Source organism: Eriocheir sinensis, unplaced genomic scaffold, assembly GCF_024679095.1.
Source record: "Eriocheir sinensis breed Jianghai 21 unplaced genomic scaffold, ASM2467909v1 Scaffold57, whole genome shotgun sequence".
NCBI lineage: Eukaryota > Metazoa > Arthropoda > Malacostraca > Decapoda > Varunidae > Eriocheir > Eriocheir sinensis.
Window position 1 is genome coordinate 743,803 of NW_026111909.1, and position 15,723 is coordinate 759,525.

The following is a 15,723-nucleotide window of genomic DNA, read 5'->3' on the forward strand; positions in this document are numbered from 1 at the left end:
TATTGCTATTTTGTTGATTTATTTTAATACGAATTTATATTATTTTATATGCACTTTGTATATATATTTTTATACAAATTCATGTTATTTTATGTGTATTTGTATTTATATTTTCATACAAATTTACATTATTTTATGTGTATTTTGTTCATATATTTCATTACAAATTTACCTTATTTGATGTTTATTTTGTATATTAATTTCATTCAATTTTAAATTATTTTATGTGTATATTTGTATTTGTATTTCGGTTATTTTAGGTGTATTTGTATATATATTTTCATACAAATTTACATTATTTTATGTGTATTTTGTTCATATATTTCATTACAAATTTACCTTATTTGATGTTTATTTTGTATATTAATTTCATTCAATTTTAAATTATTTTATGTGTATATTTGTATTTGTATTTCGGTTATTTTATGTGTATTTTTATATATATTTTCATCCAAAATTACATTACTTTATTGGTATTTTGTTAATTTAATTCGATACGAAATAAGATTATTTGATATGTATTTTGTATACATATTTTTATACGCATTTACATTATTTAATGTGTGTTTTATATATATATTTTTATGCAAATTTACTCTATTTTGTGTGCATTTTTGTACATATATTTTTAAAGAAATTTGCGTTATTTTATGTGTATTTTGTATATATATTTTTTAAGAAATTTGCGTTATTTTATGTGTATTTTGTATATGTTTTCTCATACAAATTTACATTATTTTATTGGTATTTTGTTTATTTATTTTGATACGAATTATATTATTATATGTGTATTTTGTACATATTTTTTATACGTATTTACAGTATTTTGTTTATATATTTTTTTAAAAATTACGTTATTATAAGTGTATTTGTATAAATATTTTGATACAAATTTACATAATTTTATGTATTTTGTATATATATTTCAATTCAAATTAAGCTTATTTTATGTGTATATTTTATATCTATTTTCATACAAATTTAATTACTTCTCTGTATTTTTGTATATAGTTTTATACAAATTTACGTTATTTTATTTGTATTTTGTATATTTATATTTATACAAATACACATTCTTTTATAAGTATTTTATTTATTTATTTTGATACGAATTTACTTTATTTTATGTGAATTTTAAATACATTTTTTTTATACGTATTTACTTAATTATATGTGTATTTTGTATATATATTTTTATTGAAATCTACCTTATTTTATGGTTATTCGTATATATATTTTCAAACAAATTTACATTGTTTTATATGTATTTTGCATATCTATTTCAATACAAATTTACCTTATTGTATGTGCATTTTGTATATTTATTTTAATACAAATTCAAATATTTTATGTGTATTTTGGTATACATATTTTAAAAAAAAATGCTTTATTTAATGGGTATTTTGCATCTTAATTTACATACAAATTTACATTATTTCATTTATATTCTGTGTATTTATTTTGATACAATTTTGCATTATTCTATTTGTGTTTTGTATATATTTTTTTATACATATTTACATTATTTAATGTGTATTTTGTATATATATTTAATACATATTTACGTTATTTTAAGTGTATTTATTTATATATTTTCATTCAAATTTAAATATTATTTTATGTGTATTGTGTATATGTATTTCAATAAAAAATTATTTCATTTTATGTTTTTTTTTTTTTTTCATACAAATTTAAATTATTTTTGTTTATTTTTGTATATAGTTTTATTCAAATTTAGGTAATTTTTTATGTGTATTTTGTATATTTATCTTCATACACATACACATTCTTATATTGATATTTTGTTTATTTATTTTGACACGAACTTACATTATTTTAATGTTGTATATATATATATATATATATATATATATATATATGTATATATATATATATATATATCTATATATATATATATATATATATATATATATATATATATATATATATATGTCTAAAGACAGATCCTCTCTTTATCCACACCACACTACAGTCACATAACATATACACCTTTTTCCAAAATTCAAAATTCAAAATGGCTCAAGTACGCAATGCCTCGGAGTCCCTGCCTGGGACCACAAATTCCCCAGGAGGACTCCCCTTCTGGCTGCCGACCTGAGAGGTGTCTTGATAACTCCTCGAACCTCTTTCTTCTCAATTTTTGCAACATTCGCGGTCTTCGCTCTAATTTTCATTCTGTGGAACATCATCTCTCCTCCTCTAAACCTCACCTTCTCTTCCTTACCGAAACACAGGTTTCTGAGGCTACTGACAGCAATCTCTACTCTGTTCCCTCCTACTATCTCTATCCTAAATTTCAATCCAAAGCTGGATGTTGCGCCTACGTGCGCAACGACATCACTTGCTCTCGTGCCCACGACCTTGACTCTTCTGAATTTTCCACTATCTGGTTAAGACTTCACTGTCATTCTATTACTAAATACATCTGTGCTGTTTATCTCTCACCTAACTCTACCAACTATGTAAAATTCTTTGACTATTTGAATTCTAAAGTGGAGCACATCTGACCCACTCTCCTTCACTGAAATCTCCATCCTAGGAGATTTCAATGTTCACCACCAGCTTTGGCTTTCATCCTCTTTCACTGACCATCCTGGTGAACAAGCTTCACAACTTTGCTATCCTCAACGACCTAGAGCAGTTGGTCCAGCACCCTACACGTATTCCTGACCGTCTTGGAGATCGGCCCAACATTCTAGACCTCTTCGTTACCTCAAACCCTTCTGCTTATTCTGTCAAACTGTTCTCTCCGTTGGGCTCCTCCGATCACAATCTTATTTCTGCATCCTGTCCTATCGCTCCTGTACATCCTCTGGACCCACCGAAGAGGCGATGCTTCTGGCATTTTGCTTCAGCTCGGTGGGACGACCTGAGGATGTTTTCTCCGATTTCCCGTGGAATGATTATTGCTTCCAGGATAGAGACCCCTCTGTGTGTGCTCAGCGCATCACAGAGGTGATTGTCTCTGGAATGGAGGCATACATTCCTCGTTCTTCTCTACTCCTCACGCTAAAAGCCTTGGTTTAATCACGCTTGTTCTCGTGCTGTCAATGATAGAGAGGTAGCTCACAAAGATACCAGAGCCTTCAAACTAATGCTAATTATGAACTTTACATTTCTGCCCGAAATCGTGCCAAATCTATTCTCCGACTAACCAAAATTCTTTCATTAATAGAAAATGTCAAAACCTTGCTTTCTCTAACTCTTCCTGTGACTTCTGGCATCTAGCCAAAACATCTCCTCCAACTTCACTTCTTCATCTTTCCTCCACTCAGTCCTGACGGCAACAATGCCGTCTCATCTATCTCTAAGGCTGAACTCTTCTCTCAAACTTTTTCTAAAACTCCACTCTGGACGATTCTGGGCATATTCCTCCTACTCATCCCCCTCTGACTCCTTTATGCCTGTTATAAAGATTCTTCAAAATGATGTTTTCTATGCCCTCTCTGGCCTCAATCCTCAGAAGGCTTATGGACCTGATGGAGTGCCTCCTATTGTCCTTAAAACTGTGCCTCCGTGCTGTCACCCTGCCTGGTCAAACTCGTTCGCCTCTGACTGTCAACATCTACCTGTCCTTCTTGCTGGAAGTATGCCTTCACACAGCCTGTACCTAAGAAGGGTGACCGCTCCAATCCCTCAAACTAACGTCCTATTGCTTTACTTTCTTGTCTATCTAAAGCTTTTGAATCAATACTTAACAGTAAGATTCAAATGCACCTTTCCACTTCTGACCTTCTATCTGATCGCCAGTATGAGTTCCCCAAGGGACGTTCTACTGGTGATCTTCTAGCCTTTTTATCTGACTCTTGGTCATCCTCTCTTAGCTATTTCGGTGAAACTTTTTGCTGTTGCCTTAGACATCTCAAAAGCTCTTGACATAGTCTGGCACAAACCTTTGCTTTCTAAACTACCCTCCTACGGTTTCTATCCTTCTCTGTACCTTTATCTCCAGTTTCCTTTCTGACCGTTCTATTTCTGCCGTGGTAGACGGTCACTGTTCTTCCCCTAAATCTATTAACAGTGGTGTCCCACAGGGTTCTGTCCCATCTCCCACTCTTTTTCTGTTGTTCATTGATGATCTTCTTTCCAAAACGAACTGTCCTATCCATTCCTACGCCGATGATTCCGCTCTGCATTATTCAACTTCTTTTAATAGAAGACCCACCCTTCAGGAGCTTAACGACTCAAGGCTGGAGGCTGCAGAACGCTTAGCCTCAGACCTTACTATTATTTCCCATTGGGGCAAGAAGAACCTGGTGTCCTTCAACGCCTCAAAACACAGTTTCTTAACCTATCCACTCAACACAATCTTCCAAACAACTATCCCCTATTCTTTGACAACACCCAGCTATCACCTTCCTCAACACTAAACATCCTCGGTCTATCCTTAACTCAAAATCTCAACTGGAAACTTCATATCTCATCTCTTACTAAATCAGCTTCCTCGAGGCTGGGCGTTCTGTACCGTCTCCGCCAGTTCTTCTCCCCTGCACAGTTGCTGTCCATATACAGGGGCCTTGTCCGCCCTCGTATGGAGTATGCATCTCATGTGTGGGGGGCTCCACCACACAGCTCTTCTGGACAGAGTGGAGGCAAAGGCTCTTCGTCTCATCAGCTCTCCTCCTCATACTGATAGTCTTCTACCTCTTAAATTCCGCCGCAATGTTGCCTCTCTTTCTATCTTCTATCGATATTTCCACGCTGACTGCTCTTCTGAACTTGCTAACTGCATGCCTCCCCTCCCGCGGCCCTGCTGCACTCGACTTTCTACTCATGCTCATCCCTATACTGTCCAAACCCCTTATGTAAGAGTTAACCAGCATCTTCACTCTTTCATCCCTCACGCTGGTAAACTCTGGAACAATCTTCCTTCATCTGTATTTCCTCCTGCCTACGACTTGAACTCTTTCAAGAGGAGGGTATCAGGACACCTCTCCTCCCGAAACTGACTTATCTTTCGGCCACCTCTTTGGATTCTTTTTAGGAGCAGCGAGTAGCGGGCTTTTTTTTTTATTAATGTTTACTTTTTTGTGCCCTTGAGCTGTCTCCTTTGCTGTAAAAAAAAAAAAAAAAAAAATATAGTAGGCATCCGTCGGTCTCGGGAGACCATGGAGTTGCGCTCCAGTTGAAGACTCAGGTACAGCGTCGGGTGTGGCTGGACAGGCCAATACGAGAGTGGCAATCCCTCCCACACTGATCACAGGTGAAGATAGAGACTGGTTGGTCTGCCGGGTTTTGGGCCTTTCTTCTTTGTCTCTTTGCCTCAGACTGCTGGGCGAGTGTCTCTTCAAACACATGGAGGCCTTGTTGAATTGCTTGCCGCCAGGCGGATCGCTCTGAGGCTGTTGCTTCCCATGAGTCGGTGTTGATGTGTAGGGCTTTCAGGTCCCTCTTGCATACGTCCTTGTATCGCAGTTTTGGCCTGCCAGTTGGGCGTGTCCCCTCCGTCAGCTCTCCATAAAGGAGGTCTTTGGGGATCCGACCATCGTCCATGCGGACAACATGGCCAAGCCAGCGCATGCGTCTCTGCTTGAGCAAAGTGAACATGCTGGTCATCCCAGCTCTCTCCAGGACAGTGTTGTTTGTGATTTTATCCTGCCAGGTAATGTTCAGGATACGTCGCAGGCAGCGCATGTGGAGCGAGTTGAGTTTTCGTTCTTGGCGAGCTCGAAGGGTCCACGACTCGCTGCCGTACAGGAGTGTGCTTACGACGCAGGCTCTGTAGACCTGGATCTTTGTGTGTTCGGACAACTTGTTGTTTGACCACACTCTCTTGGTAAGTCGGGACATGGTGGTAGCTGCCTTACCGATCCGTCTGTTCAGCTCCGCATCGAGAGAGAGAGAGTCTGAGATGGTGGAACCCAGGTACACAAAATCATGGACAACATCAAGCCGGTGATCAGCGATTCTGATGTCGGGTGGCTGATCCACGTCTTGACCCATGACCTGTGTCTTCTTCAGACTGATGGTGAGTCCGAAATCATCGCAAGCTTCATTGAAACGAATCATGAGTTGCTGGAGGCCTTCAGCTGAGTGGGCTGTAACTGCTGCATCATCTGCGAAGAGGAAGTCGCGCACACATTTTCGCTGAACCTTGGATTTTGCTCTGAGTCTGGAGAGGTTGAAGAGCTTTCCATCCGATCTGGTCCGGAGGTAAATGCCTTCCGTTGTGGGTCCAAAGGCGTGTTTTAACATGACTGCAAAGAAGATCCCGAACAGGGTTGGAGCAAGTACACAGCCCTGTTTCACTCCGCTTCTGATGATGAAAGCGTCCGATGTTGAGCCGTCGAAGACCACTGTCCCCTTCATGTCATCATGGAATGATCTGATGATGCTGAGGAGCCTTGGTGGGCAACCGATCTTTGGCAGGATCTTGAACAGGCCATCTCTGCTGACCAAGTCAAAGGCCTTCGTGAGATCTATGAAGGCAATAAAGAGTGGTTGCCGCTGCTCCCTGCATTTTTCCTGAAGTTGCCTGAGGGAGAACACCATGTCAATGGTGGATCTGTTGGCTCGAATCCACACTGCGATTCTGGGTAGACTCCTCTGCAAGTACTTGGAGCCTCTTCAGTGCAACTCGAGCAAATAGCTTCCGACGATGCTAAGGAGAGAAATGCCTCGATAGTTATTATTGCAGTCACTCCTGTCGCCCTTGTTTTTGTACAGGGTAACGATGTTGGCGTCACGCATGTCCTGAGGCACTTCACCTTCTTTCCAGCAGAGACAGAGGATTTCATGCAGCTCGGTGATGATGGTCCCCTTGCAGCATTTCAGGACTTCAGCGCTGATGCCGTCTTTTCCTGGAGCCTTGCCATGGGCAAGGGAGTCTAGAGCCTCGTTGAGTTTTGCAAGGGTTGGTTCTCTGTCTAGCTCCTCCAACACTGGTAGGCATTCGATGGCGTTCAGGGCATCTTCCGTAACGGTGTTCTCTCTGCTATACAGTTCGGAGTAGTGTTCTACCCATCTGTCCATCTGTTTTGATCTGTCCTGAATTACCTCTCCTGTGGTGGATTTCAAGGGTGCAGTTTTCTTTTTTGTTGGGCCCAGGGCCTGTTTTATGCCATCATACATCTCCTTCATGTTGCCTGTGTCAGCCGCGGTCTGTATCTGCGAACTGAGCTGGAGCCAGTAGTCATTGGCACATCGCCTAGCACACTGCTGAACTTTGCTGCGGGCTGACCGAAGGACTTGCAGGTTTCGTTCACTGGGGTTGGCCTTGTATGCTGCAAGGGCGTTTCTCTTCTCTTCAATGACTGGCATTATTTCCTCGGAGTGAACCTCGAACCAGTCTGCAGACTATCTCGTTTTCTTGCCAAAGGTGGAAATGGCAGCGTTGTAAACAACATCTCTGAAGTGTTCCCATCTATCGCAGGCTGTTTCGCTGGAGGGACCTGGAAGAGATTCTTCAAGAATACGTGCAAAATCATCCACTCTCTCCTTATTTTGCGACTTGCTGGTGTCTATGCGGGGCCTGCCATTCTTTTTTGTGCGATGCAGCTTCCTTGCATGTAGCTTCACTTTGCTGCAGACCAAGGAGTGGTCAGTGTCGCAATCAGCACTCTGATAACTGCGGGTGAGCTTGATGCTTGGTAGATTAGAGCGTCTGGAGAGAATCAGATCCAGCTGGTGCCAGTGCTTGGATCGGGGGTGTCTCCAAGAGACCTTGTGTTGCGGCTTGGTGTCGAAGGTGTTCCTGACACACAGGCCATGGTGGCAGCAGATATATATATATATATATATATATATATATATATATATATATATATATATATATATATATATATATATATATATATATATATGTATATATATATATATATATATATATATATATATATATTTATACAAATACACATTCTTTTATTGGTATTTTGTTTATTTATTTTGATACTAGTTTACATTGTTGTGTGTGTATTTTGTATACATTTTTTATACGTATTTACTTAATTTTATGTGTATTTTGTATATATATTTATATAGAAATATACCTTATTTCATGTGTATTCGTATATATATTTTGAAACAAATCTACATTGTTTATATGTATTTTGCATATCTATTTTTGTGTATTCTGTATTTATTTTTGTTATACATAGAATATCAATAAAATAATTTAAATTTGTATGAAAATAAAGATGGAAAATATCCATAATATAAAGCATATTTTTTTAAAAAATACATATACAAAAATACACATAGAATAATTAAATATGTGTTAAAATTAATATACAAAATGCACATACAATAAGGTAAGTTTGTATTGAAAAAAAACGCAAAATACACATAAAACAGTGTAAATTTGTTTCAAAATATATATACGAATACACATAAAATAACGTTGATTTCTATAGGAATATATATACAAAATACACAGGAAATGATGTAAAAACGTATAAAAATATATATACAAAATACACATTAAATACTATAAATTCGCGTCAAAATAAATAAACAAAATATCAATAAAAGAATGTGTATTTGTATGGAAATAGATATACAAAATACACATAAAATAACCTAAATTTGTATCAAACTAAATACAAAAAAACACAAAAATATTTTAAATTTGTATGAAAATAAATATACAAAATACTCATAAAATTAGGTATATTTGTATTGAAATACATATACAAAATACACATAAAATAATGTAAATTTAAATGAAAAGGCATAAACAAATACACTTAAAATAACGTAAATTTGTATAAAAAAAATATATACAAAACACAAATAGAATAATGTAAAATCGTATCAAAATAAATACACAGAATATTAATAAAATAATGTAAATTTGTATGAAAATAAAGAGGCAAAACACCCATAAAATAACGCATTTTTGTTTTTATTTATAAAAATATATATACCAAAATACACATAAAAAAATTAAATTTAAATTAAAATAAATATATAAAAAACACATACAATAAGGTAAATTTGTATTGAAATAGATATGCAAAACACATATAAAACAATGTAAATTTGTTTCAAAATATATATACGAATACACATAAAATAACGTAGATTTCTATAAAAATATATATACAAAATACACATAAAATGAAGTAAATACGTATAAAAAAAATGTATACAAAATACACTTAAAATAATGTAAATTCGTATCAAAATAAATATACAAAATACCAATAAAAGAATGTGAATTTGTATAAAAATAAATATACAAAATACACATAAAATAACGTAAATTTATATAAAACTATATACAAAAATACACCGAAGTATTTTAATTTGTATGAAAATAGATATACAAAATAAGGTAAATTCGCTTCAAATTCAATAAACAAAATTCAGATAAAAGAAAGTATATTTGTAGAAAAAATAAATATACAAAATACACATAAAATAATGAAAATTTGTTTGAAAATATATAAAAAAATAAACAAAAATAATTTCAATTTGTATGAAAATAAATATACAAAATACACACATATTTTGTATATCTATTTTCACACAAATTTAATTACTTTTGTGTATTTTTGCATATAGTTTTATATAAATTTACGTTATTTTATTTGTATTTTGTATATTTATATTTATACAATACACATTCTTTTATTAGAATTTTGTTTATTTATTTTGATACGAGTTTACATTATTTTATGTGTATTTTGTATACATTTTCTTATAAGTATTTACTTCATTTTATGTGTATTTTGTATATATAATTTTATACAAATTACGTTATTTTATAAAATTATTGATACCAAAATACACATAAAATATTTCAATTTGTATTAAAATAAATATACAAAATGCACATACAATAAGGTAAATTTGTATTGAAATAGATATGCAAAATACATATAAAATAATGTAAATTTGTTTCAAAATATATATACGATTACACATAAAATAACGTAGATTTCTATAAAAATACATATACAAAATACACATAACATCAAGTAAATACGTATAAAAAAATGTATACAAAATACACATAAAATAATATAAATTCGTATAAATGTATATAAACAATATACCAATAAAAGAATGTGTATTTGTATAAATATAAATATACAAAATGCACATAAAATAACGTAAATTTATATAAAACTATATACATAAAATAACGCAAATTTCTATAAAAATATATGTACAAAAATGAACATAAAATAAATTTGCATAAAAATATATATACAAAACACACATTAGATAATGTAAATGAGTATAAAAGTATGTATAGAAAATACCTATGAAATAATCTAAATTCGTATCGAATTAAATTAAGAAAATACCAATAAAATAATGTAATTTTGGATGAAAATATATATACAAAAAACACATAAAATAACCTAAATACAAATATTCACATAAAATATTGTATTTTGTATATACATTTCAATTCAAATTTAGCTTATTTTATCTGTATTTTGTATATCTATTTTCATACGAATTTAATTACTTCTGTGTATTTTTGTATAGTTTTATACAAATTTACGTTATTTTATGTGTATTTTGTATATTTATATTTATACAAATACACATTCTTTTATTGGTATTTTGTTTATTTATTTTGATACGAATTTACATTATTTTATGTGTATTTTGTATACATTTTCTTATACGTATTTACTTCATTTTATGTGTATTTTGTATATATATTTTTATACAAATCTACATTATTTTATGTGTATTCGTATATATATTTTGAAAGAAATTTACATTGTTTTATATGTATTTTGCATATCTATTTCAATACAGATTTACCTTATTGAATGTGTATTTTGTATATTTATTTTAATACAAATTATTTTTTTCATGTGTATTTTGGTATATATATTTTTATAAAATATGCGTTATTTAATGGGTATTTTGCATTTTTATTTTCATACAAATTTACATTGTTTTATTATAAATTAATATAAATTTGTATGAAAATATATATAAAAATACACATAAAATAACATGAATTTGTATAAAATTTGTTTCAAAATAAATACGAATACACACAATAAAATAACGTAAATTTTTATGAAAATGTATATATAAAATACACATAAAATAGTTTAAATACGTAGAAAAATATATATACAAAATACACAAAATAATGTAAATTCGTAAAAAATTAAATACACAAAATTCCAATAAAAGAATGTATATTTGTAGGAAAATTTATATAAAAAAACAAATAAAATAACTAAAATTTGTATAAAAATATATACAAAAATACACAAAAATAATTTAAATTTGTTTGAAAATAGATATGCAAAATACACATAAATTTAGGCAAATTTGTATTGAAATACATATACAAAACTCACATAAAATAATGTAAATTTGTTTGAAAATATATAAACAAATACATATAAAATCACGTAAATTTGGATAAAATATATATATACAAAATATACATTAAATATTTTATATATGTATAAAAATATATTATATTATATATATTTTTATTGATATTTGCGTTATTTATGTGCATTTTGTACATGTTTTCTCATAGAAATTTACATTATTTTATTGGTATTTTGTCTATTTATTTTGATACGAATTACATGATTATTTGTGTATTTTTTACATTTTTTTATACGTATTTACATTATTTAATGTGTATTTTGTTTATATATTTTTATACAAATTTACGTTATTATATGTGTATTTGTATAGGTATTTTGATATAAATTTACATTATTTTATGTATTTTGTATATATATTTCAATTCAAACTTAGCTTATTTTATGTGTATTTTGTATATCTATTTATTTTAATACAAAATCAAATATTTTATGTTTTTTCGTATATATATTTTTATAAAAAATGCGTTATTTTATGGGTATTTTGCATCTTAATTTTCATACAAATTTACATTATTTTATTAATATTTTCTGTATTTATTTTGATACGATTTTACAATATTTTATTTGTGTTTTGTATATATTTTATATACATATTTACATTATTTAATGTTTTTTTGTATATATATTTGATACAAATTTACGTTATTTTAAGTCTATATGTTTATATATTTTCATTCAAATTTACATTATTTTATGTGTATTTTGTATATGTATTTCAATACAAATTTACCTATTTTTATATGTTTTTTGTATATTTATTTTCATACAAGTTTAAATTATTTTTGTGTATTTTTGTATATAGTTTTATACAAATTTAGGTTATTTTATGTGTATTTTGTATATCTATTTTCATACAAATACACATTCTTTTCATGATATTTTGTTTATTTATTTTGACACGAATTAACATTATTTAATGTGTATTTTTTATATATATTTTTATACGTATTTACATTATTTCAAGTGTATTTTGTATATATATTTCTATAGAAATCTGCGTTATTTTATGTGTATTCGTATATATATTTTGAGACAAATTTACATTGTTCTATGTGTATTTTGCATATTTTTTCAATACAAATTTACCTTATTGTATGTACATTTTATATATTAATTTTAATACATTTTTGATTAATCTATGTGTATTTTTGTATATGTATTTTTTTAAAAATATGCTTTATTTTATGGGTATTTTGCATCTTTATTTTCATACAAATTTACATTATTTTATTGATATTCTGTGTATTTATTTTAATATGATTTTACATTATTCTATTTGTATTTTGTATATATATTTTATATAAAATGTATTTGTTTTCATTTCATACAAATCTACATTATTTTATGTCTTTTTTTGTACATGTATTTAAATACAAATTTAACTAGTTATATGTGTATTTTGTATACCTATTTTGTATGTATATTTTTATAGAAATTTACTCTATTTTATGAGTATTCGTATATATATTTTGATACAAATTTACATTATTGATGTGTATTTTGCATATCTATTTCAATACCAATTTACTTTATTGTACGTGCATTTTGTATATTTATTTTAATACAAATTTAACTATTTTATATGCATTTTTGTATATATATTTTTATGCAAATATGCGTTATTATATGGATATTTTGCATCTTTATTTTCATACAAATTTACATTATTTTATTGATATTCTCTTTATTTATTTTGATACGATTTAACATTATTCTATGTGTATTTTGTATATTTTTTTTATACATATTTACATTATTTAATGTTCATTTTGTATATATATTTTATCCAAATTTACATTATATATGTGTATTTGTTTATATATTTTCATACAAATTTACATTATTTTATGTGTTTTTTGTATATATATTTTTCTACGTATTTAAATTATTTGATGTGTATTTTCTATATACATTTTCATAAAAAAAATGACGTTATTTTATTGTGTGTATAAGTATATATTTTGATACAAATTTTATACAAATTCATGTTATTTAATGTGAATTTGTATATATATTTTCATACAAATTTATATTATTTTATGTGTATTTTTTCATATATTTCATTACAAATTTACCTTATTTTATGTTTATTTTGTATATTTATTTCATTCAATTTTAAATTATTTTATGTGTATATTTGTATTTGTATTTAGGTTATTTTATGTGTATTTTGTATATATATTTTCATTCAAAATTACATTATTTTATTGATATTTTCTTAATTTAATTCGATACGAATTTAGATTATTTCATAGGTATTTTGTATACATATTTTTATACTCATTTACATTATCTAAAGTGTGTTTTGTATATATATTTTTATGCAAATTTATTTTATGTTCATTTTTGTACATATATTTTTATAGAAATTTGCGTTATTTTATGTATATAGATTTATATAAATTTACGTTATTTTATGTGCATTTTGTATATTTATATTTATACAAATACACATTCTTTTATTGGTATATTGTTTATTTACATTTATACGAATTTACATTATTTTATGTGTATTTTGTATACATTTTTTTAAACGTATTTACTTAATATTATGTGTATTTTGTATATGTATTCTTATAGAAATCTACGTTATTTTATGTGTATTCGCATATATATTTTAAAACAAATTTACATTATTTTATATGTATTTTGCATATCTATTTCAATACAAATTTACCTTATTGTATGTGCATTTTGTATATTTATTTTAATACAAATTCAAATATTTTATGTGTTTTTTGGTATCAATAATTTTATAAAAAAATGTGGTATTTTATAGGTATTTTGTATCTTAATTTTCATACAAATTTACATTATTTTATTAATATTCTGTGTATATATTTTGATACGATTTTACATTATACTATTTGTGTTTTGTATATATTTTTTTATACATATTTACATTATTTAATGTGTATTTTGAATATATATTTCATACAAATTTACGTTATTATATGTGTATTTGTTTATATATTTTCTTTCAAATTTACATTATTTTATATGAATTTTGTATATGTATTTCAATACAAATTAACCTAATTTTATGTGTATTTTGTATATTTCTTTTCATACAAATTTAAATTATTTTTGGGTATTTTTATATATAGTTTTATACAAATTTAGGTTATTTTATGTACGCATTTACATTATTTAATGTGTGATTTATATATATATTTTTATCCAAAGTTACTTTATTTTACGTTCATTTTTGGACATATATTTTTATGGAAATTAGCGTTATTTTATATGTATTTGTATATGTTTTCTCATACAAATTTACATTATTTTATTGATATTTTGTTTATTTAGTTTGATACGAGTTACATGATTATATGTGTATTTTGCACATATTTCTTATACGTATTTACATTACTTAATGTGTATTTTGTTTATATATTTTTAAACAAATTTACGTTATTATATGTATTTTTATAAATATTTTGATACAAATTTACATTATTTTATGTATTTTATATATACATTTCAATTCAAATTTAGCTTATTTTATCTGTATTTTGTATATATATTTTCATACGAATTTAATAACTTCTGTGTGTTTTTGTATATAGTTTTATACAAATTTACGTTATTTTATGTGTATTTTGTATATTTATATTTATATAAATACACATTCTTTTATTGGTATTTTGTTTATTTATTTTGATACGAATTTACATTATTTTATGTGTATTTTGTATACATTTTCTTATACGTATTTACATCATTTTATGTGTATTTTGTATAAATATTTTTATACAAATCTACGTTATTTTATGAGTATTCGTATATATATTTTGAAACAAATTTACATTGTTTTATATGTATTTTGCATATCTATTTCAATACAGATTTACCTTATTGTATGTGTATTTTGTATATTTATTTTAATACAAATTAATTTTTTCATGTGTATTTTGGTATATATATTTTTATAAAAAATGCGTTATTTAATGGGTATTTTGCATCTTTATTTTTATACAAATTTACATTGTTTTATTAATATTCTGTGTATTTATTATGATACGATTTTACATTAATCTATTTGTGTTTTGTATATATTTTTTTTATACATATTTACATTATTTAATGTGTATATGTATATTTTAAAACAAATTTACGTTATTTTATGCTCATCTGTTAAAATATTTTGATACAAATTTACATTATTTTATGTATTTTGTATATATATTTCAATACAAATTTAGTTTATTTTATGTATATTTTGTATATCTATTTTCATTCGTATCAAAATAAATAAACAAAATAGCAATAAAATAATGTAAATTTGTATGAGAAAACATATACAAATACACATAAATTAACGCAAATTTCTAAAAAAATATATGTACAAAAATGCACATAAAATAACGTAAATTTGCAT

The 15,723-nt window shown here is 27.8% G+C and overlaps 1 protein-coding gene across 1 annotated transcript; it reads right to left on the reverse strand.

The window, feature by feature from the left end:
• Positions 1 to 5,154: 5,154 nt before the first annotated feature.
• On the reverse strand, positions 5,155 to 7,281 carry LOC126993145 (uncharacterized). Its single transcript, XM_050852003.1, has 2 exons — positions 6,686 to 7,281; positions 5,155 to 6,496 (listed from the first exon to the last, which is right to left on the reverse strand). Exons 1-2 carry the CDS (start codon positions 7,279 to 7,281, stop codon positions 5,155 to 5,157), a joined length of 1,938 nt encoding a protein of 645 aa, XP_050707960.1.
• Between the last annotated feature and the right edge of the window lie 8,442 nt (positions 7,282 to 15,723).

Coding starts and splice junctions, on each gene's coding strand:
- LOC126993145 (XM_050852003.1), bottom strand. CDS start 7,281: ATGCCAGTCATTGAAGAGAAGAGAAACGCCCTTGCAGCATACAAGGCC. Junction 6,497..6,685: donor GACGCCAACATCGTTACCCT/GTACAAAAACAA, acceptor GTTCTCCCTCAG/GCAACTTCAGGAAAAATGCA.